Here is a 23555-nt window from a genome sequence, read left to right as displayed (position 1 = left end):
TTTTATTTTTAATTGCTTCCCTCTGAAGCTGGGTGGAGAAGAGTGGGTGGGTGGGTGGTCGGAATCGGCAGGCTGAGAGAGAACTCAGTGGTTTGCCTGTGGCTTCCTCTGCTGTATATTTGGTTTGCTACATCCGTTATGGAGCAATCTTGGTTTCATCTATATCAGTTCCCATTAAACGTTAGCACCTAGTCAGAATGTGAGTTAGTTGAACATACACTTTAATTCCTGTTTTCTAGATCTTATTTCACAGGTTGGATGCAAACTGGGTGAGAGGTGAACCTCTTGTGTTGCTCAGTTAAAAGTGACACATTTGACTGCCACTGATATCTGTCAGGACTGAAGAGACCTGTGGGGCAGGGTGAATCCTCTGGGGTAGCTTTATATAAATTTGCCAATTTTCTGGGAGAGAGTAATAGGATTTACCCATGTTAGCTGGTAATTTTCTATTTTACCAGGTACAATAATCAACTTATGGCCATACTTGCTGATTCAAACAGCAGAGAAGAAAAATAAACTTACAGTCATTCTTATTTTATCCATTAACTACCACCTTCCTTGCCCTCCACCGCCCTCCGTTTTGAAGCAAACCCCAGACCTCATTACATCTGTAATATTTTAGTATGTTTCTTTGTAAGATAAGGGTTCTTAAAACACACGTGACTATAGTAGCAATGTCACATATAAACTGTCAATTCCTTAGTATTAAGTATCTAGGCCAGGCACAGTGGCTCATGCCTGTAATCCCAGCACTTTGGAAAGCCAAGGTGGAAGGATCACTTGAGGCCAGGAGTTCGAGACACCCCTGGGCAACATAATGAGACCCCCATCTCTTAAAAAAAAAAATTCAGCCGATATAGGCACCTATACAGTCCTAGCTACTTGGGAGGCTGAGGTGGAGTGATGGCTTGAGCCCAGGAGTTCAAGGTTACAGAGAGCTATGATCACATCTCTGTACTCTAGCCTGGGCAACAGAGCAAGACCCTATCTCTTGAAAAAAAATTAAAATTTGTTGAGATTTCCCTCTACAAAACTTGAGTCTGTTTTACAATTAAAGCAATCAGGCCAGGTGCAGTGACTCATGCCTGTAATCCCAGCACTTTAGGAGGCCGAGGTGGGCATATCACTTGAGGGCAGGAGTTCAAGACCAGCCTGGCCAACATGGTGAAACTTTGTCTCTACTAAAAATACAAAAATGGGGCACGGTGGCTCATGCCTGTAATCCCAGGGCTTCGGAAGGTCAAGGCGGGCGGATCACAAGGTCAGCAGTTCCATACCAGCTTAACCAACATGGTGAAACCCCGTCTCTACTAAAAATATAAAAATTAGCTGGGTGTGATGGTGGGTGCCTGTAATCCCAGCTACTCGGGAGGCTGAGGCAGGAGAATCGCTTGAACCTGGCAGGCAGAGGTTGCAGTGAGCCAAGATTGCACCACTGCACTCCAGCCTGGGCAACACAGTGAGACTCCATCTCAAAAAAAATAAAAATAAAAAATAAAAATTAGCCAGACATGGTGGTGCGTGTCTAGTCCCAGCTACTTGGAGACTGAGACATGATATAATCGCTTGAACCTGGGAGGTAGAGGTTGCAGTGAGCTGAGACCCGCCACTGCACTCCAGCCTGGGTGACAGAGCGAGACTGTTTAAAAACAAAAAAACAAACGCCGAAGCAATCAATGTGAAGGAGTCTCCTAATTTCAAGTGTCATTTACTTCTGTCAGTTAAGCAGTTCACTAGAATCAAAGTGGGGCCTTAAACTTTTCATCTATCTTTGACAAGTCTTAACAGTCAATTTTTCCAAGGTAAGTGGCCATCTATAGACACCAAAGAAATATTATATGGTGTAGTGACTAAAAACATGAACTCAGAGGCACCTAGGTTTGAGTCCCAGCTCCTTCATACGTATACCTTTTAAAGCCTATTTCCCTCATTTGTAAAATGAGAATTAGCATATCTGCCCCACAAAGCTACCTTGGTATTTAAATGAGAATACATATAAATGGCTCACACTCATAGTGACTGGCCTACAGTAAGCACCCAAATGAATACTTGCTGCTCAATAACCAAATAGGTGTATGTGTATAATTAATGTTGTGGTTAGTTCCTCTGAATGCCCCTCTTGCTCCTGCTTTTTGTTCTTTTCACTGATGTAACATAGCATAATGGTCTTGTGGTTTTCAAACACCAACAACTGAATTGGTACCAGGCTGACAGCATAAAATTACCTTGTCTTGAGCAGTGACTCACACCTATAATCCCAGCACTCTGGGAGGCCAAGGTGGTAGGACTGCTTAAGGCCAGGAGTTCGAGACCAGCCTGGGCAACAAAGTGAGACCTCCGTCTCTATATAAAAAAATTTAAAAATGAAATTACCTGGAGTGTTAACACACACACACACACACATACACACACTCCAGATCTCCCTTTTGAGATCTGACAGGTGCCTCAGAAATCTGAAACTTAGAAAAGCCCCCAACTGAGTCTCACATGCATTTGGATTTAAATTGCAGGCTTTGGAATAACAGGTTATATCTTCAACCTTGAGTTTATCACCTGGAAAATAGTGAGCAGTAATACTTGTATATAGTAGACAGTTAAATAATGTATGTGAAATGTTTAGCTTAGTGCCTGGCATCTAACAGGCACTCCAATTGTTTACTTTTGCTAAGAGGAAGTATAGAAAGAAAAAGGAAAACCAAGTTAGTTTAGTTTTTTTGTGTACAAGTTAACAGCAACTTACTGAAAAGGTCTTTTCATGCAAATCCATTAATGGGACAAAAAAGCCCACTTAAAACATACTTACCTGTGAAAGGTTCAGGCATGTTCATCTAAAGTTTATGTTCCTTTTCAGAATATAGCATACAGATCCAAAATATATTTTGTTTCCTATCAGAAGTGCATCTGCCTGTTCTTTAAAAATGATTTTTAGAAAGTTTTGTTGATGTTAATAAAATCATGGATCCCTTTTCTGAATGCTTAGGACACAAACTGATATTCTTCAGCTATGGGGGATGAGGGAAAATTATTCAACATTTGGAAACTATTTGGAATACAATTTCCAATCCAATGTGTAGCTCTACTTCTTAATTATATTCAAAAAACAGTAGGGAAAAAGCCACACAGGCTTTTTTTCTAAATAAATGAATATGCTAAATGAACATTTAGCATATTCTATGAACATTTAGCATATTCATTTTCTTCTGTTTTTTTAAAAAAGCTAAAGTTGCAGTGAATCACTTTTATTCTAGATATGTTCTATCACCATGGCTAATTGTTTTAAATGTCTTTCCTGAGCGTATGAAAGAATTCTAAAGTCTTAAATCATATAGGAGGGACTAATGTACATAAAATTGCACCAACTTTAATATCATGACCAAGGAAGCCACTACTCCTTATATCAGAAAGGGAAGTTAAAACTTGTCTCATCTGAGAATAACAAAAAACAAAACACAACAAAATAAACTTGATTGAAAATTTGCTATTTATCCTTTTGATTCCCACATTAGCTATAATGACATGCTGATTTAATAACTTTAAGTACATGACCAGAATGTTTCATATATAGCAAGCTCATTTAAGTAGGCTAATCAAGCTTGAGGGCGAAGAGCCCACTGCCACAAAACCAACAACAAAGATTCTTGAAAGATGTGATATTATGAGGGGAATACTTCTGTTTGTTGAATCTTCCTTAACAGTTTTAGATTTTTTGGAAAAGAGAAGTCATTAAATGATGTAATACCAGTTTTTCTTTTGCTTAAGTGGAAGAGAATTAGACTGTATTTTATTATTGAGGCGGAGTCTCGCACTGTCGCTCAGGCTGGAGTGCAATGGCGCAATCTTGGCTCACTGCAACCTCTGCCTTCCAGGTTCAAGCAATTCTCTTGCCTCAGCCTCCCGAGTAGCTGAGACTACAGACGCCTACCACCACACCTGGCTCATTTTTGTATTTTTAGTGGAGATGGGGTTTCACCATGTTGGTCAGGCTGGTCTTGAACTCCTGACCTCAGGTGATCTGCCTGCCTCAGCCTCCCAAAGTGTTGGGATTACAGGCGTGAGCCACTCTGCCCAGCCAGATTGTATTTTAAATAAAAATCTGTACTCTTAGATTTGTTAAGGCTGAGAAAATTTCTATACCTGGTCCTGGGAATTGGCGTAAACTCTAAATGTAGATGAATAATCTGACTAAATTAGCTAAACCTGCTGTTAAAGTATAGCTGTACTTACAGAAAACAAGTAGAAAAACTTCTCCCTTCTCTTTCCTGTTAATCAGAGGAAGCTGAAAACCATGATTTTCTAAGCCGTGAGCAGTACTAAGGAAGCAATACCACTCACAGCTACACTCACCATTAGTTGGCTGCCAAATACTTGTTTTTCACATTTGAACTTTATTTTTGAACAAAAATAGGGCATGCAATTCCTTTGAAATGCAAATGCTCCTAAAATTTTTCTAAGTTTATCCATGAATGCACAGTGGCCCTTAAAAAGATGATCCCAGGCCAGGCACGGTGGCTCACGCCTGTAATCCCAACACTTTGGGAGGCCGAGGCAGGTGGATCATGAGGTCAGGAGTTTGAGACCAGCCTGGTCAATATGGTAAAACCCCGTCTCTACTAAAAATACAAAAATTAGCTGGGCGTGGTGGCATGCGCCGGTAGTCCCAGCTACTTGGGAGGCTGAGGCAGGAGAATCACTTGAACCTGGGAAGCAGAGGTTGCAGTGAGCTGAGATCGCACCACTGCACTCCAGACTGGGCGACAGGGCAAGACTCCGTCTCAAAAAAAAAAAAAAAAACAAACAAAAGATGATCCCAACAGACTAACCACTGCTTCTTTAGTTATCACTCACAAACTCTAGGTACATATATGGAAAGCAAATTCGGCAAATCATAGCCAGGCATGATGGCTTGTGTGTGTTATTTCAGCACTTTTGAGAGGCTGAGTCAGGAGGATAGCTTGAGCCCAGCAGTTCAAGTCCAGTCTGGGCAACATAGTGAGACTCTAAAATACATAAAAATTCAGCAAATCAATTGTTTTAGGCAAAAAGAGTACTACTTAAACATTCAGATTAATGGATATTAGGAGATGTAACACACCAAGAATTATTTAGGTATTCATTCTGTTTATTGAATTGAAAGAAAGGGAATACAAACGATTGGTTAAGTGCTGCGCACTGACATGGAAAAGGTGTATTTAAAAAAATCCCAGTAAAGCAAATCAAAGTTAATGTAGTTTCAACTGAACAAAAATTTAAAGACGTTTAATACACTACACATTTATAAAATAAAAGTCAACAAAGGGTGTCTTGTAAATAATTAGTAAACAAGTGAAAATAAATATCAGAGACCTGAAGTTTTTATACTTTAATGAACAAAGCAAAGAAATTTAAACTAACTAAATATAATCTGAGAGGCAGTTAAAAAAACAAAATTCAAAACCCACCAAAATTGAAGAACACAATCTTTTGAAACATTTAATCAGTCCATAGCAAATAGTTATTACATACCAAAAGCTCTAAGTGTTAACTAGTTCCACCACAATGCCATGTAAATCTTGACAATTTAGATATCTTGAGATCAACACTTAAGTTCTTTTCTTGATCTCTACAGCTTGGTTTGTAAGTACATACATGCTTTTGTGGATCTATTCCCCTCGCCACACACACACATTTTCAAGGAGCCAATAACATTTTTTCCATCTGTGCCTAAAAATGTTACAATTCAGTTCTAGCACATTGACCCTGATAACGAAAATGTTTAGGTTAAAGATGGGGACACAATTTCAATCTTATAAAAATATACCAGTATTAACCAAACCTTAAACTCAGAGGGCACTTCACATGTGCACGAGACTTTTAGTAAAAATGACAAGATCCTAGAACAGCTGTTTCCAGGACTTTTTAATGAATCAAGTACTCTCTCTCTCACACACACACAGCACACACACACACACATTTTTATACTATTAGTTTTGTTAAATCCAGGCTATCTGGATTAAGTAGATAGGGGATGGGTTTTTATAGTTTTTATTTTTGTAACTATAGGGCAGCTACTATAACAATAGCTTAACAACACTGAAAAATTTCAATTAAGTTCACCCTGTTTTTAGAAAGTGTCTAAGTGTAAATGCAAATTCACCTCTTCTTAAGTTAGTAGTTTATATTAAATCAGATATGGTTTCTGAAATGGAAGTAATGTGTTGGAGAGCAACCCAAAAGGAGAGTTGCTAAATTATGAAAGAGAAATTAAAGTAAAACCAAATCAAAATATTTATACATTTTAGAGATGGGACAAAAAGGATATTAAGAAAAATGTCTTCTTTCCTCCCCATTCAAAAGCAGCCATTCTTCTACTGTGAAAGAAACTGACATGGATATTTTCCCTTTCAAGAGATGTACGATATATTTACCCACTGTGAGGCAGAGGTGATAGGGTCAGTTCTTGTTTGCAGGAACCAACATCCTAAAAAAGAAAATTTCAGGATGGGGAGGGGTGGGAAAGAAGGATTTTCTATTAATGTCATGGAATGCCACTCTAGAGGCAGAACACTCCTAATAATAAAATTCACCATATTACTACTTCTGTTTCTTTCAGACTAAGAAAATACTGCCAAAATTGGATTTTTTTCTCCTTTCAATTGCAGGATAGTCTAATTATTTAAAGTTAGGGAATCCCTTTTTTCCCCCCCACCCAATAAAATGGGCCAATTTGTAGGGATATATGCAAATAAAATGTTCTCTGTTTAAAATACTTACCTGGTTTAATGTAACACATTTATCTGGCCAATAAGAGCAACAGAAATGTAGCTGTTATGAAGACTAAAAAAATACAAAAACCAAAGCTGAAGCTTTGTCATCCCTCCCCATTAACTCCCACTCCAATTCTTTACTACCCACATACTAATCTCAGTAAGCCCCAAGTCCAACATTTTATCATTAATGACCAATTATGTGGAGGAAAAAGACATTTAATTTTATATTTGCTCTAGCCCTTAATCAGTGCATAACAACAAAAACATTTTTAAGCACATGGAAATGAGCCTACTAACCTGATTTTTGGAGCCCAAATTCTCCACTCTATTTTGATCTATGTGCAAAAAGTATTGGTACTTTTCAACTTATACATTTGTTAGTATCCTGTGGCTGGCTTCATAGTATGAGATCACTCTTAAGCCTACTACAGAGCCTACAGCACTATCAGTTTTCAATTAATAGCTATGGATTCGAAAATCCTGCGATCAGTTTCTTATACCATAAAATTCTAGGCTTCTTTACCATTTATTTCACCTTTCTAGCACAGTCACTGCATGGCAAATGTATGAAACAGACGTTTACAGCAAATTGGCACAGCAAAGTACCAGTATATACAGGAAGCTGCCAGTTAAGACAGACCCGGAAAACAAACTCACCTAGCTGCTATAGAAACCTTTGCATAGTTGTTACTCCGTTTTAATAGGAGTTATGTTCTTGTAAAATGTGCCTCACTTTTACTCCACTTTTTAAAAAGTGTTTTTTAACTGTACTTCAGAAGCACTCTGAAAACTCAGATCTAGGGGTGGTTAGGTGAAGTAGAGTAGAATCTGAGTGCCAAATTGCCCCTGAATGGGCACAAATCTCAGTGTTACAAATGCACCGTAGCACACTGTAACCAAATTTGTAAACAGCTGTGGAGTTTCTATGCCCACATTTAGTGATGTTACTGTAGAGACTGGGGTGTATTAACGGCTTCAGGGTATACATGAATCACTTAAAATATGAATGGTTTTTAACTATACTGAGGTAAAGAGAAGTTGCCACTTAATTACATACAGTTACCAATGAAGATTTTTATTCAAGCTTAAAGTAAAAATAATTTTAGTTAAGAAAAATGAAGTACCAGATAAACTGTAACATATATTTTAACTTATAAGTATCAAAACAGAAATTTTTGGATTCTCTAAGTGGTGGTCTCTGCAAAATGGAGCTTGAAGAAATCTTTTACATACCAATTTGATAAGTCTGCTGACCACAATCTGTCATTTTCTTTACTACGGGCTTCTGGGAGAATGCATGCTATTTTAAGGCCAAATGTGTTTTTCTTTCTTCTCCCTTTCCCTGACTTTTCCCTTTCTCCCATCCCCAACCACCTACCCCACAATGGAAGAATTTTTGACATCCAAGCCCTCTCTCTTTGTGGATCCTGGAGGAGTCTATTCATGATCATGATTATATTATAGACTTGGCTATGCCTAAAGGGGAACTTAGTACAAGACTTTTTCTTCACCAGAATCTTATTTTGGGGGTATCCCATTCTCTTTCCAACAGCTGGGATCACCCTATTTATCCTCTACTGAAAAAGGGAGGGAATTTCAAGGGAGACTATGTTATATTGTATTCAGCTGTTACGGAGTTTAAAAGCACAATGTGAACATCAGGCTTTTGGCTTATTTTAAATGTGAAATTCTCAAAATTAAAAGTGCTTTTCTATGAAGGAAACCTTTCCTTAAACAGGAGGGGAGAGGGAAAGACTATCCACAGCACCAGTTTAGAATGAGGTTCAGTATGGCAATATCTGAAAAAACTGAGAAGAAATATTCTTTAAATTTATGTATCCCTATATGTCAAAATATTAAGGGCAATTAAGAGAAGTGACTATGAGGTTTTAATCCCAGTTTAAGTATGTCTGTAACCTGCTGAATTCTTCTAATAATTTCAATTATACTATAAACCTCCAAAGTGGTTATATCTGTTGATTTCTACTCTTTTGCTAGATCACACCAAAATTACTTCCTAAGTTGAGAACAACTTGGAACAAGCTTTACTGAAAACCAACTGACTACTGATCTCTCATGTTGGTGTATTTAAAATTCTTTTTGAATCTTGAATTTCTTCAAGATCGGGTACTGATGTTCCTTCAGGAATAAAACAAAAGGGGGGGAAATCTTCAAAGCATTACTCTGAATTTCCTGTGTAACGTCCTTCCAAGCACTGTTTCTGACCATGTCTCATGTGGTATTCCAGAAGAGCTTCAGTTATACTGCGTATCTAAGTCATTGAGGAAACTGTTTTTAAGCTGGTTTAGATTCCACATGTATACAAATGAAGTCACTTTAATCCTATAAATACTTCTTAATTTATTTTTAAAAAATTGTGCTGTTAACCCTTTTACGGGGCAACAAGCTATGTGAAAAGTACAAAACTTTTTGTCAAATGTAATATTGAGAGTGCTTTTGACATAGTTCACTGGTTTATCATCTGGATCAGTATATACTGCGCAACGGGCAAGGCTAGAATCCATGAACCAAGCTGCAAAGATCTCAAGCTAAATAAGGCGGAAAGATTTGGAGAAACAAAAGAAGGAAATTCTTTCCTATCCAATGTATACTCTTCAGACTAATGCACTCTTTCTATCAAGCCTTCTAAACTGTTAAATAAAGTTTTCCAAACAAGCATTTAAACTTCATTACACAGAAGAGCAACAAGAATGGTATCCTGCCAGACAAAAGACAGGAAGGAAAAAAATATATATACTGAGTTCAATGGGTAAGCCTGAATGTAGCACAGTTCTTCACAACCGATGGGGGGATAATTCAACATGGTGTCCAACAACGTTCTAACGACGTGCTTCATCTCAACTGGTTACTATGAAGCAAGGTGTAAATGTTTGGCCCCAATCGGGCTTCAGAAATGGTTCTTTTTTCATGACGAGCATGTCTGTCCAGCTATCAATCATGTTTGTTTGCACCAAATCCCAAGCCATTAAAATACGACTAATTTTAAGTTAAACAGAAGTCGTCTGCTCCAAATTCGCCATCAACTATCCATGCTACTGCATTCCTCTGAATGAAGACAAGATGAAATGTATGGGGAGGGGTGGGGAGGGGGATGGAGAAGAAAAAGAGGGGAAGGAGAGAAAAAAGTTACCAGTTAGAAAGTTTCAAAATTAGCATTATGACATTACAAAATTATACTATCATTAAAAAATCAAAGCAAATTCTTGATACTTTCATCATACTCATTAAAACAATGTGTGTATATCATGTCTTAGACCATATATTACGATCTAAATTCATGATTATTTTGAATACTGAAGAAACCCAAGTGAATAATCATGTTAGAATCTAATGCTTTTATTTTTTTGAGACAGGGTGCCACTCAGTCACCCAGGCTGGTGATGTAATTTGGGCTCACTGCAACCTCTGCCTCCTCGACTCAAGGGATCCTTCCACCTCTGCCTCCTGAGTAGCCAGGATTACAGGCACCTGCCACCATCCTGGCTACTTTTTGTATTTTTTTGTAGAGATGGGCTTTCACCATGTTCCCAGGCTGGTCTTGAACTCCTGAGCTCAAGCGATCTGCCTGCCCTGGCCTCCCAAAATGTTGGGATTACAGGCACTGGCCACTGTGCCTAGCCTCAGAATCTCATACTTTTCAGATATAATTCATATACTATTCAATGCAACCATTTAAAGTGTACACTTTGAACCTGGGAGGCGGAGGTTGCAGTGAGTTGAGATTGCGCCACTGCACTTCAGCCTGGGCAACAGAGTAAGACTCCATCTCAAAACAGAAACAAACACAAAAACACAAAAACAAAAAAACAAAAAAAAAAAGTGTAAAATTCAATGGTTTTTAGTGTATCCACAGAATTATACAACCATTAACAATCAATTTTAGAACATTTTCAACATTCATTAGCAGTCAAACACCTTCCCAAGCCCTAAGTAATCACTATATCTATGTTGTCTATAGATCTGTCTATTCTAGACCATTTCATATAAATGGAATCACAGTATATGGTCTCTTGTGTCCTGTTAGCATACTGTTTTCAAGGTCCATTCACTGTATACTTAGCATACTGTTTTTCACTTGGCATACTGTTTTCAAGGTCCATTCATACTGTAGCATGCATCAGTACTTTGTCCTATTCCATTTTATGCATCCTTCAAAAAAAAAATCACGCTTGTAATCCCAGCACTCTGGGAGGCCAAGACAGGTGGATCACCTGAGGTCGGGAGTTTGAGACCAGCCTCACCAATATGGAAAAACCCCGTCTTTGCTAAAAATACAAAATTAGCTGGGCATGGTGATGTAATCACTCAGCTACTCAGGAGGCTGAGGCAGGAGAATTGCTTGAACCCAGGAGGCAGAGGTTGTGGTGAGCCGAGATTGCGCATGGCATTCCAGCCTGGGCAACAAGAGCAAAACTCCATCTCAAAACAAACAAACAAACAAAAAACCCCCCACAAACTTAATTCTACTGTTAAAATAAAAGTTTATTTATAGTCCATAATTCTACTGTTAAAATTTATCCCTTTTGAAATGGAGTTGAGTGAAACATTTTTATTTAAATGACTTACAGTATTTTACTGTGTTACATTTTTCCTTTTTTGTTTCACCTTCAGAGACAGGGTCTCATTCTGTCTCCTAGGCTGGAGTGCAGTGGCATGATCGTAGCTCACTGAAGCCTCAAACTCCTGGACTCAAGGAATCCTCCTGCCTCAGCCTTCCAAGTAGCTAGGATTACAGGCACAAGCCATCATGCCTGGCTGTATTTTGATTTTTAAATATTGATTTATTCAGCCTCATCTACATTTTTCATTAAGTTCTATTCTAAATAGGTATTACTTTAATTAGAAAAAGTGTTTCGGGGGCCTGGCGTGGTGGCTCATGCCTGTAATCCCAGCACCTTGGGAGGCTGAGGCGGGCGGATCATGAGGTCAGGAGATCGAGACTATCCTGGCTAACACAGTGACACCCCGTCTCTACTAAAAATACAAAAAATTAGCTGGGTGTGGTGGCAGGTGCCTGTTGTCCCAGCTACTCCAGAGGCTGAGGCAGGAGAATGGTGTGAACCCAGGAGGCGGAGCTTGCAGTGAGCCGAGATGGCGCCACTGCACTCCAGCCTGGGCAACAGAGTGAGACTCCATCTCAAATAAAAAAAAAAAAAAAGAAAAAAAAAAGAAAGTGTTTTGGGGGTGGAAGGGGAATACTCAAGAAGATAACTTGCAAAAGGGACATAGAGCCAAATATCTGAATATACAAGTATTGTTTTTCTTTATTTCAGGTGAAAATGACAATCATTTTAGGGCTACACCCATGTTGGCAAAGTACAATGGAGAGTTGCTGAACTGGACCCAGATCCTACAACTTAGCCAAAATTTGGCTCACTCACCGAGGTGAGGGTCTACATTAGTCAGATACACCAAATAGCAGCACACTCTTATTCCATTGCTATGGAGGCATAAAACATATCCTCTTCTGGAGTAAATCTGTTACTACATACCTAGTATTTTCCTACTTCTTTAAACCAAGTATGTTTATTTGAAGAAATAACTTCCAAATGACTAATAAAATGAGAAAAGCACAGATTGAATCACAGCTGCAGATCTATAAAGACTTTGGGTTTGCAGGCCTTTGGTTGAAACCCAAACAGGACAACACAAGAAGGTAAAGATTTCTGGTCTTAGCTGATTTCCTAGAGGAATGTTAGAATGTCAGGTAGTGATCTACAAATACAAAAAGGCCCTTCAAGGTTCTGGGCAAACGAATAGTAGTTCTCAAAATTTTGACCCGTGTGCTCTTCGTGTTTTGTATTCTCATCTCTGATTGCATATCCTTACCAGCCAGTGAGATGTGGTCAAGCCTTCTACAGCCTGTACCACAGAGACAAAAGTATAGGGAATATACTTTTTCAAACCATACAAGCTACTCCGATAACCCTCCTCCACAGAGAATCACTTAACTGAGAGCAATTAGTCATCTTTCACACTAAAAAAAAAAAAAAATTTAGGTGGGACATGCTTAACAAAAAATCTGTTTATAGATAAACTGCTTTCTTCTAAGCAAACTAAACATTTTACACGCTCTATTTAAGAGTGAGTCATTGACATGAAGTTTCTCATTACCTCTTTGCTGTAGTACTGATATATCATGTTCAATTAAGCTTTTGGCCTTAACTGTTACCCTTATATTTTGGCCTTTCTTCATCCCCAAGTATCTCAAAGTGGTGGAAAAAACCTTTCAGACTTAGACTTGAAGACCTGATGGCACTCAACAAATGAATTAGTTTTGCCATGCTGCAGTTTCCTTACCTCTAAAAATAATGATAAAAATACTTCCCTTATAGGACTATGAAGACTTTATGCAAGATAGTACATGTAAAGGGATTAGCATGCTGCTTGGCACACAGGTACATGATCAATTTTAGTTCTCTTCTCTTTCCCTATCCATTAAACACAACTCATGTTAGTATGATGCATGGTGTAAACAGACATTAAACAGTAAAATCCATAATGAAGATATTTAATATCTAAAGTTGTTCAAATTTTGAATGGTTAGTTTCATGTGTATAAAATGCTTCCTACAATATTACATTTAGGTAGCATGATGAAGCAAGATTTTCAGTAAGATTTTAAAAGTGAAACTACTAAATAGCTAACTGGATGTCAATGAGGTATCATATTCCAGCTTATTCTTTTCACTGTCCCCCCGAAAACAACCACTACACTATTGGCTCTTAGATTACTTAAACTCATTCTGTGGCCTGAGATAGGGTACAATATGTAAAAGAGAGAAATCATATACCACACTTTAAATAAACTGCTACTTAAAACTGCTTTAAGTTTGTAACAAGCCAAGCAATGTTTCATTTGGACACAACATAGTAATATTATACAATGGTATTACCTTCAATATTCTGGTGGTCTATAAAAGGTGCTGGTCCCCATATTCTAACAGTGCCATCATCTGAGGCGCTGGCCATCATGGATGGAATCTGTGGGTTCCAGCTCACACAGTTTACTGTACGTGTGTGCCCTGTCAGCTCCGCAATTGGCAGTTCACTACGTTTGTGCCAGATGTAAACCTTGTGATCTGAACATATGGTAATTCACAGAAAAGTTTTACATTAATAAAACCAACTGACTGATCTTAAATTTATCATTCACTGCACACAGAACAAGACTCTTTACTAGAACTTAAGGGGAAAATAAATATACCATGAATAGTTTAACATGTTACCTTATGAAAAAACGTTTAAATATACACTTTTTTCCTGTTAAAAGATGATCAGCTCTCATCAAGTCACACACAAAAAAACTGTCTGCAATATTCTGTCAATACATGAGTAATGAAGAATTATAAATCAAGGCCTTTGAACATAAATCCAGGATAGAGATGGTGATAAATTCTATGGAAATGAGAAGTGACAGAAAAGCAATGTATCCAAATTGAATAATGAAGCAAAAATGAAGACGACAGCTAAACCTTTATTGGGTGCTTGCAAAGTACTAGGTATCAAGTACTTAATGCATATTATTTAATATTCATCACTATCCCATAAAATGGGTATTCTGCTTATCTTTTTTTTTTTTTTTTTTGAGATGGAGTTTCACTTTTGTCACCCAGGCTGGAGCGCAGTGGCGAGATCTCGGCTCAGTGCAACCTCTGCCTCCTGGGTTCAAGCGATTCTCCTGCCTCAGCCTCCCGAGTAGCTGGGATTATAGGCACGTGCCACCATGCCTGGCTAATTTTTTGTATTTTTAGAGAGATGGGGTTTCACCGTGTCAGCCAGGATGGTCTCCATCTCCTGACATCGTGATTCGCCCACCTCAGCCTCCCAAAGTGCTGGGATTACGGGCATAAGCTACTGCGCCCGGCCTGCTTATCCTCTTTTTAATGGTGGTTGAAACATAGGTTATGGTTAAGTGGTCTGCTCGTGGTTAACAGTTAGTAAATGGTAAAGTTGGGATTCACATCCAGCAGCCTTGCTCAAGAGCTTACTAGTGAGAGTAGACAATGGTCCCTTATCTGCATCATGATATGGCTTTGTAGACTATAATCTCATGAAGTGACCACAACAATCAGAATCCCCTACAGCTTTGTTTCTTTGTAATAAACTAATCTTCAAAAAACTAGCCACATAGTATAGAGAGTATTGGTTGAGAGTATGGGCTCTGGAATCAGACTACTCAACATTGTATCCTTCCTCCAACACTGACTAGCTGGGTAACTTTGGGCAAATTACTCACTCTTTACAACCCTTCACCTGTAAATGGGGACACAAACTTCGTATCATGTTGTTATAAGGATTAAATATATTTGTATATGGAAAGGTGTTTGGAATAAACACCATTTATTACTGTGATGAGATTAAGTACAGGCGACAGTTCTTGAACAGAGGGCAGAATCCCAGGGCAAATTAGAAAGGTGTATAACTTAATGATATATCAGTTAAGTATGTGGCCAGTGTGCAAACTGTCAGTGGGTGTACTGCCAATTGAGGAAACCTTAGAGGATGTGCCTTAGCTTCAACATTTCTGACATGAAGATAAAAAGCTGGAACTGAATCTGAACTTTTTGTGTGTGTATGTGTGAAGCAAAAGCTAAAAGGCACCAATTAAAAAACTGTATTTATCTTCTTAGAAGTATCGGCTGCTCAATAATTTTTGAAAATAATTTTTTTCTTACATGAAATGAAATTAGGAAAAAAAAAAAAAAAGTAAAGACAGATTAGCTGTATTTCCTTCCTAAACTGAAGAGGTCCACAAAGAGAAGGACCACAGGGTTAAAGTGTGAATGCAACTGAAATATTTCTCTATTTGGAGGAAAATGTTTTTGTGAATATATATTCAAGAAGCATATTTGCTGAAAGGCAGGAAAAACAGGATTTGAAGTAATCAAGGTCAAAATGACAGGCTTTATCATCAAGTTCTGTTTGCTGTATCAATTTGAGAAATCTATTGCTTATGCAAAGGTAAAAAAGTAAGTCCAGTTTTTCTACATATTGCCAGCACAGTGAAAAGGCTTGAGTAGTGGTACAACTTTTTTGGGAAAAGGTTTCTTAATTGCTCTATTTTATACTGGCACTTACATATTTGGGGATTTGGAGGGTCATTGAAATACATTCCTTACAAATAAATGGCAAATGGATTACTGTGGTCATCCTGGGAGATAATATACTCACTACATCTGATTGATGTTCAAAACATTTTCAAAACCATTGTAAATCACTTGAGTCATAAGAAGACTAATCTCCGTACTTGACAGTGGTCTAACAGGTAGCCCTAAACCAGAAGATAATGTGGTTTAATTATAGTATTCGTCAGGGTTGGTTCTAAGTTAGTTTGGGCTTAAAAAAAGTTTGGCTTTTCTAGGGATAATGGTAGCCATACATAATTTGAAGTACCTCTAGGGTACATATTTTTAGAAAGAGCTGTACGGGATTCTCAGGCATAATTAAGAGATAATTAAGAGAAAGAAAACCTACCAGAAGCAGGATTGAACAGACCATGAGAGAAGACATCTCATAAATAGGAATTTTAAAGCAAGAAGGCTTAACATATTTAGACCACAGGAAAATTTAATTAGAAACTAATGTCTATTATCTCCCACGATATATTAAAAACAGACAAAACAAAACAAAAAGCCAATAGAGAATCTAGAAGTAGATTTTTCCTGACTGGAAAAAAGTAAATTCCCAATTGCTACCTAACAAATCACTCTTCTTTCCTCCCAATCTCATCTGACACTGATTTTTGGTGGAAAGAAAGAACTGATGAATTCAGGCTGGGCGCAGTGGCTCACGCCTGTAATCACAGCACTTCAGGAGGCTGAGACAGGTGGACTGCTTGAGCTCAGGAGTTCGAACCAGCCTGGGCAACACAGCGAAACCCCATCTCTACAAAAATTCCTTGGGGCTACTTGAGGGGCTGAGGATGGAGAGACTGCTTGAGTCCAGGAGGTGGAGGTTGCATCAAGATCGTGCCACTGCACTTAAGAAAAGAAAAGAAAAGGAAAGGAAAGGAAAGGAAAGGAATAGATGAATTTATATGCTTGATGTTAAAATATAAATCTCTAAATGTCTTTCTTTGTCCCAATCCTTAAATATGCCTTATTCTTAAAGGAAAACCTCATGTGCACTTTATGATCCGCTTATCTACCGACATCAGTTTTTTGTCAAGACAGGGACAGTAAACATCTTATACATACAATAAGTGGAACATAACATAATCTAATTCCTTGGTCTATCTTATAAAACCAGATTCAGTATATATTTTTTACTTTTTGTAGAGACAGTGTCTAGCCATGTTGTCCAGGTTTGTCTGGAACTCTTGGCCTCAAGCAATACTCCCATCTAGGCCTCCCAAAGTGCTGACATTATAGGTGTATGCCACCATGCCTGGCCAAAAAAGGTGACTTCAATAATTTGCTTTTATGGTACCTAGAACTGTACAGTGGGTATTCAAGAAAAATGTGTTGAATAAAAATGTGCAATAATTTGCAACTAGTTAGGTTCCTATCACCTTAAAAAGTACACTAAATTTTATTACTGCCTCACTTATTTGTGCTTGCATCTTCTAAACAATTCACACTTTAAATCAGAGTGGCTTTAGGCATATTCCTGTCTGGAATACTGACACTTTTAGATTAGAGAACAAGTTTATTCAAAACTGTAGTAGTAGGAAGAATTCAGTTAATTTCAGCTTTCCTAAAATCTTAAGAATTATCAAACTCAAATGAACTCTGGTGACCACTGAAGAAATACTGAAGAACTATAGTTAAATCTGTCCAAGTTCAGGTAGAGCATCATAATTAACCTTGATTTTCCAGACACTACCAACCCTTAAAAACCATCAGTCCCATAAAAATACAAGTCAACATATCAAAGTATAATAATTTAACTAAATCTTGATTCGACACATGCACCAAACACTCTGCTACATGGTCAGAATAAGCACTGCTGATCCATGACAATATGGAGGGCTTAGGTCATTACAGAAAAGAAGAAAGTAATACATGACAGTATGTAACAATTTGTGATAATACGGGGGCTTAGGTCATTACAGACAGAAATTAACCATGTATTGGATAAATAAAATAATTTTAATTTACTACCTTGAATTTTCTTGGAGATGTGACTGCCTTCACAAATTGAGATTTACAGACTTTAATATCAACATATGTAACCTGATAAGGACACAATTTACCTTCACTGCCACTAGCGATGAAGTCTTCATTATGGCCTCCAAAACATGAATGAATTGTATAAAACCCTTGCGTAACACCTTGATACTTTCTTACTAAAACTCTGTCTTGCAAGTCCCATAAATGAACTCCCTGCAGGCAAAGGAGAATACAGGTATTTACTCTACCTCAACTCAAACCAATTTTAAAAAGCATATGTAAATGTCCCTTTGCCTGATGAAATATCTTCATTTTCTATTATGTGAAATACCAATATTCTGACAAATTTACGGTTGATTATACACATTTAAGGATCAAACACATGCAATAAAATTTAAGGGTAAGTACAAAATTTTGTTAATATAAATACATTGAAAATAACAGTGAAAATAAAACTTGTACTAAGCCAAATTTTTCAGAAAATTATACTAATAAACATACCTGAGTTGCTACATTTAACAAAGCTAATCGGCCATTTTTTGAAATAGTAAAAGACATAATAGGATGATCTTCTTGTACTCTGGAACCAGAAAATAATTTGTCAAAAACAACATATTAAGAGTCAAGACATTCAAATTATTAATATATAAGATGTACTAGCTTAAGTATGACAATTTTGCCTGTAATCACTATTACACACTATACTTCAATTGAGATGAATCTGAGTTAATGATTACTAAGTACCATGTGACCACCAATCCAAATTACCAAGCAAACCAAAACAAAAAACATGAAAACTGTGAAAAGGCAAGTTCCACTACACATTTTAATATAAAGCAGGTAATTGTTGTTTAATGGAAACAAAAAATAATTACATGTTCCTATCTGTAAGGTCCTCGAAGTTATAGCCCCGAATTCGCTGGTGTGTATCTGATGCCAGAACAGTCTTCCCGTCACTCAAGCACCAAAGGCATTGCACTCTTACCCCTTCCCAGGAGTCAAGGAGATTACCATCTAAATCCTGAGTAAGAAAAAACTACTATTAACTTCATTACTCAACAGCACTCAGAAAGCAAATAAAGAACCAAAAGACTCCCTTCACAACATCTTTTAGTAACAGGTTTTTTTTTTTCCTGAGACTGATCTCAACCTAATTGTTCTAGAAGTGTTTGTAACCATGAAAATTTGAATATAGGTCAAATTTCATTACAACCATACTTAAGGGAAAGCAGAAAGACACTCTGTAGCTCTATCTTCCCTTCAATGACTCACCATGCATAAATAATACAAAGAAAGAAACAGTCCCTAAGTTCCAAGTAAGGTCTTATTTTTATTCGAAAATAATTTAAACGTTCCTTTAAAATTCACTATACTGGAATTTGTCCTATAGTATTTAGGAGTTGCGAAATGGAAAAAGATTTCTAAAACATTGTATGGCTTCATACGGACTGGAGGAATCTGTTAATGACATTTTTCAAAAATTTACCAAATTTGTAATGCGCTCTACAGATCAAAGCTCTTATAGTCATTAACTCATTGAATATCCAAAATTCTGAGAGGAATTCCCCTTTCCATTTTATAAGTTAGATAATCCTGTATCTTGATGCCTTAACCCAGTATAGGACAGCAAGCTCAGCAGAAACATACATGATCACCTTGCACGCAGGGAATTAAGAACAATTTATAACCATACTGAGATAATACAACATCAAAATCCACGTGTTCCAAATGAACTTAATAAAAGAACCTGATAACTTGTTTTAGCTAAATTAAACGGCTTATTATTTTTAGTTTAAAAAATTGATCTGGGGTCGGGTGTGGTAGCTCATGCCTGTAATCCCAGCATGTTAGGAAGCCAAGGCAGGAGGATCATTTGAGCCCAGAAGTTTGAGGCTGCAGTGAGCCATGATCACACCACCGTACTCTAGCATGAGCGGCAGAGAGGGAGACCCTGTCTCTTAAAAAAAAAAAAAGAAAAAAGAAAAAATCTGGACATGCATACTGGAACCATGTGAGTCTGTAACATGAGACACAGAATCTAGACACTATACTGCAAGTAACAGATAAAGTTTTATGGCAAGGTAAACTATGATTTATGATATAAATGATACTTATGATATAAAGTTTACCTTGCCATAAAACTTATTTTAATCATTCCAACAATCCAAAATAATTAGGGCAGCTACTTATTAGACGTTGACACAAAGATTGAAGAGTTCTCTGGTAGCACTTGTCACCACTTTTATTATTCAAACATTAATTAAAGGGAGTCTACTCATAAAATTCAGCATTTTTTTTTTTTTTTGGTTACAAAAATCTCAAAAGAATTAAAAAAAATTTTTTCAATTCTTATAAATTAGAAAATTGCTTATAAGAACAAAAATGTTTAGCATAACACATTTTTTTTTTGTTCTACTAAACCCAAAGTCTATACTTTGTACAAATATTTGAAATGTTTAAAAGAAAGGAAAAAATAACCCAGAAAATTCTATTGGACAGCGCTTGTCTAGGACGATGGCAAAGTAGGTGTTCATAGAGTATATTTTGTTTTACTTATTTATTTTTTTGAGACAGAGTTTCACTCTTGTTGCCCAGGCTGGAGTGCAATGGTGTGATCTTGACCCACTGCAATCTCCACCTCCTGGGTTCAAGTGATTCTCCTGCCTCAGCCTCCCAAGTAGCTGGGATTACAGGTGCCCACCACGATGCCCAGCTAATTTTCGTAGTTTTAGTAGAGACAGGGTTTCACCATGTTGGCCAGACTGGTCTTGAACTCCTGATCTCAGGTGATCCACTTGGCTCGGCCTCCCAAAGTGCTGGGATTACAGGTGTAAGCCACCATGCCTGGCCCATAGAGTGTATTTTATAAGATACTGAATCAAGGAAATTGTTTAAACAAAAGTACATTTGCTTTTAAACCAACAGACACTGGGAAGGGGGCACTGAATACTTACACACTGATAGAATTGCCCACGCTGACCTCCAGTCACAAAGCGCTTCCCATCTGGATTCCAAGCCACACTCGTCAAACTGTCTTCATGAGACTGGCTCATTTTTGTCCTTAGTTCTCCTGTCTATAAGGAAATAAAACGGTAAATGAGACCTTCAAGATACCCCTCTAAAGGAAATATGTGAAGAAAAAAAAAATAAATAACTGGGATGTCTGGCTGGTTTCCCAGTTCATTCTTTTTTTTTCTTTTTTTTGAGATGGAGTCTTGCTCTGTCGCCCAGGCTGGAGTGCAGTGGCGTGATCTCGGCTCACTGCAAGCTCCGCCTCCCGGGTTCACGCCATTCTCCTGCCTCAGCCTCCTGAGTAGCTGGGACTACAGGCGCCCGCCACCACGCCCGGCTAATTTTTTGTATTTTTAGTAGAGATGGGGTTTCACTGGGGTCTCGATCTCCTGACCTCATGATCCGCCCACCTCGGCCTCCCAAAGTGCTGGGATTACAGGCGTGAGCCACCGGGCACGGCCTTCCTAGTTCCTTCTAAGTAATGAATTGTTTCAAGTGACCCTACAAAAAAGAGACTACAGCACCCAGAAGAGAAATTAAGGACTTGAAGAAAAACCCAGGAGTTGAACAATGTCTGGCATAGGTAACCCAAACAGCAGATATGAGATAAACTTCAGTAAATCTCTCATCTCAAATCGATTATATTCATAAACTAAAACACGTAATTTTTCCCAAGCAAGATAATGAAAAGTCCAAGACTACATACCTATTCCTTCTGAGCTTCTACTTCTCAGTCCAAAGTTTTTTATAAATTTTATTCTAAAACTGCAGTTAATGCAATTAGCAATTCCTCAAGAACATGATTACTGAGTAAAAAACTGTACCCATACATGGTGATGCATGCCTGTAATCCCAGCTACTCGAGAGGCTTAGGCACGAGAATCACTTGAACCCAGGCGGAGGAGGTTGCAGTGAGCTGAGATCACGCCACTGCACTCCAGCTTGGGTGACAGAGTGAGACTGTCTCAAAAAAAAAAAAAAAAAAAAGAAAAAAGAAAAACTATGCCCATAAAGTAGGCCAAGGGCAGTCTAAATAAATTATGTTGAATTTCATATTCAAATGCTCACAATATAGTAGGGAAGGTAGGAAGAGAGAAAAAAAACATTTTTCTGATACACAACCTTATCTCAATGAACAGTACTAGAAAGAAGAACCTTTGTACTGTTTAACATAGCCATTCCATGGCATTTCTAAGTAAGAACATTTAGTGGTTACAATAGTTAAGTATCATCCTGTTACATTTTCTGAATTACTCAACTTAGAAGGTATACACATACCATTTAATCTAGTCTTGATTCCATTTTGTTCATGGATTAGAAACAGGATCTGAGAGATAATAGCTGCCCTTGGTATAATAATAAAAGGTACATGGGCATAGTTCTCCTGTGAGAAATGGGTAATCAAAAGTAGAAACAAAAGAGTGAAAACAAAGGGTATGATTAGGAAATGGGGCCAAGGACTAAAAGAGGGCACAAAAACAGAAAACCAGGTCTCCCTTACACTGGAAAAAAAGTGTTCAGCAATACAAATCCTTCCCCCAAATTGTTAACTAGTCTCCCCTATTTACTTCTTTGGGTTGACTGATATAAACAGTTGAAAGTTTAGAGCATGAATATACAAGAAATAGCTAAATTCTTGGCATTTTCTATTGACAAATACATTAACATACTAAGTTCTGAAGGCAGAAATGGTTTGCCTTCTCTTATTATGCTCCGAATAGTGAGTGCATGAGGTTACTAGATTATAATTTTTCTAATTTAAGAAATGACTAAAGAAATCTAAAAACTGATGAAAAGATCACCCTTTCAGAAGAAGTTTAAGTATATAAAGTACTACACAATGAAAGTTATGTTAGAACATAGTTTAATTGTTCAGAAATTCAAAATTGGTCAAAGAAAGACTACAAAGGCACTCTACATTAAATTTCTATTACAGGATTAAGACTATATACTTTCTCCTTTGGAAGGTGAAAGAAAGCTTTAATGGAAAAAAGTTCTTTGATCTTCTAGGGCAGACTCACTGCAAGCTGTTTTACTGAGGGAAAGCAATTTTAATATTCTACTCTGTGTTCTGCCACCTCCCTGAACCCAATCACAAATACAACATCGATTAAATGCTGATTTGACAAAAATGGCATAAAACACATTTTGGGAACAACCGTGGATTTTGATCATAAGTACTAGATAATAGAGAATTATAGTTAATGTTCTTAGATATCATAACGTTTGAATAGGTAGGATGTTATTTTTTAAAAAACACACGCTTAAGTATTTAGGGTAAAGTATCTAATTTACTTTCAAATGTTTTAGATATGTATATATATGTGTAAGTACAAATGCACATTTCTCTCTTTTTTTTTTTTGAGACGGAGTCTCACTCTGTCACCCAGGCTGGAGTGCAGTGGTGCGATCCTGGCTCACTGCAACTTCTGCTGCCTGGGTTCAAGTGATTCTCCTGCCTCAGCCTCCCAAGTAGCTGGGATTACAGGCGCCTGCCACCGCCCTTGCTAATTTTTTGTAGTTTTAGTAGAGATGGGGTTTCACCATCTTGGCCAGGCTGGTCTTGAACTTCTGACCTCGTGATCCACCCCCCTTGGCCTCCCAAAGTGCTGGGATTATAGGCGTGAGCACCACACCCGGCCACAAATGCATGTTTCTATGCA

General features: G+C 37.7%; 1 protein-coding gene across 4 annotated transcripts in view; it reads right to left on the bottom strand.

Moving 5' to 3' along the window:
• Positions 1–5101: 5101 nt before the first annotated feature.
• Positions 5102–23555, bottom strand: part of WDR26 (WD repeat domain 26) — a 49349-nt gene continuing 30895 nt past the window's right edge. For 3 of the 4 annotated variants that reach the window (XM_021926789.2, XM_021926793.2, XM_021926783.2), the window contains exons 9-14: positions 20835–20954; positions 18756–18901; positions 18382–18460; positions 17964–18093; positions 13663–13848; positions 5102–9812 (exon numbers count right to left, since the gene is read on the bottom strand). In XM_021926789.2, coding sequence (XP_021782481.1) covers positions 9787–9812; positions 13663–13848; positions 17964–18093; positions 18382–18460; positions 18756–18901; positions 20835–20954 — 687 coding nt within the window. In that variant the 3' untranslated portion in view covers positions 5102–9786. The remainder of the gene's footprint in view (positions 9813–13662; positions 13849–17963; positions 18094–18381; positions 18461–18755; positions 18902–20834; positions 20955–23555) is intronic. The other variant, XR_002517340.2, reaches the window with a different exon arrangement.

Source organism: Papio anubis, chromosome 1, assembly GCF_008728515.1.
Source record: "Papio anubis isolate 15944 chromosome 1, Panubis1.0, whole genome shotgun sequence".
Lineage (NCBI taxonomy): Eukaryota > Metazoa > Chordata > Mammalia > Primates > Cercopithecidae > Papio > Papio anubis.
This window is presented reverse-complemented; position numbering and strand designations above follow the sequence as displayed.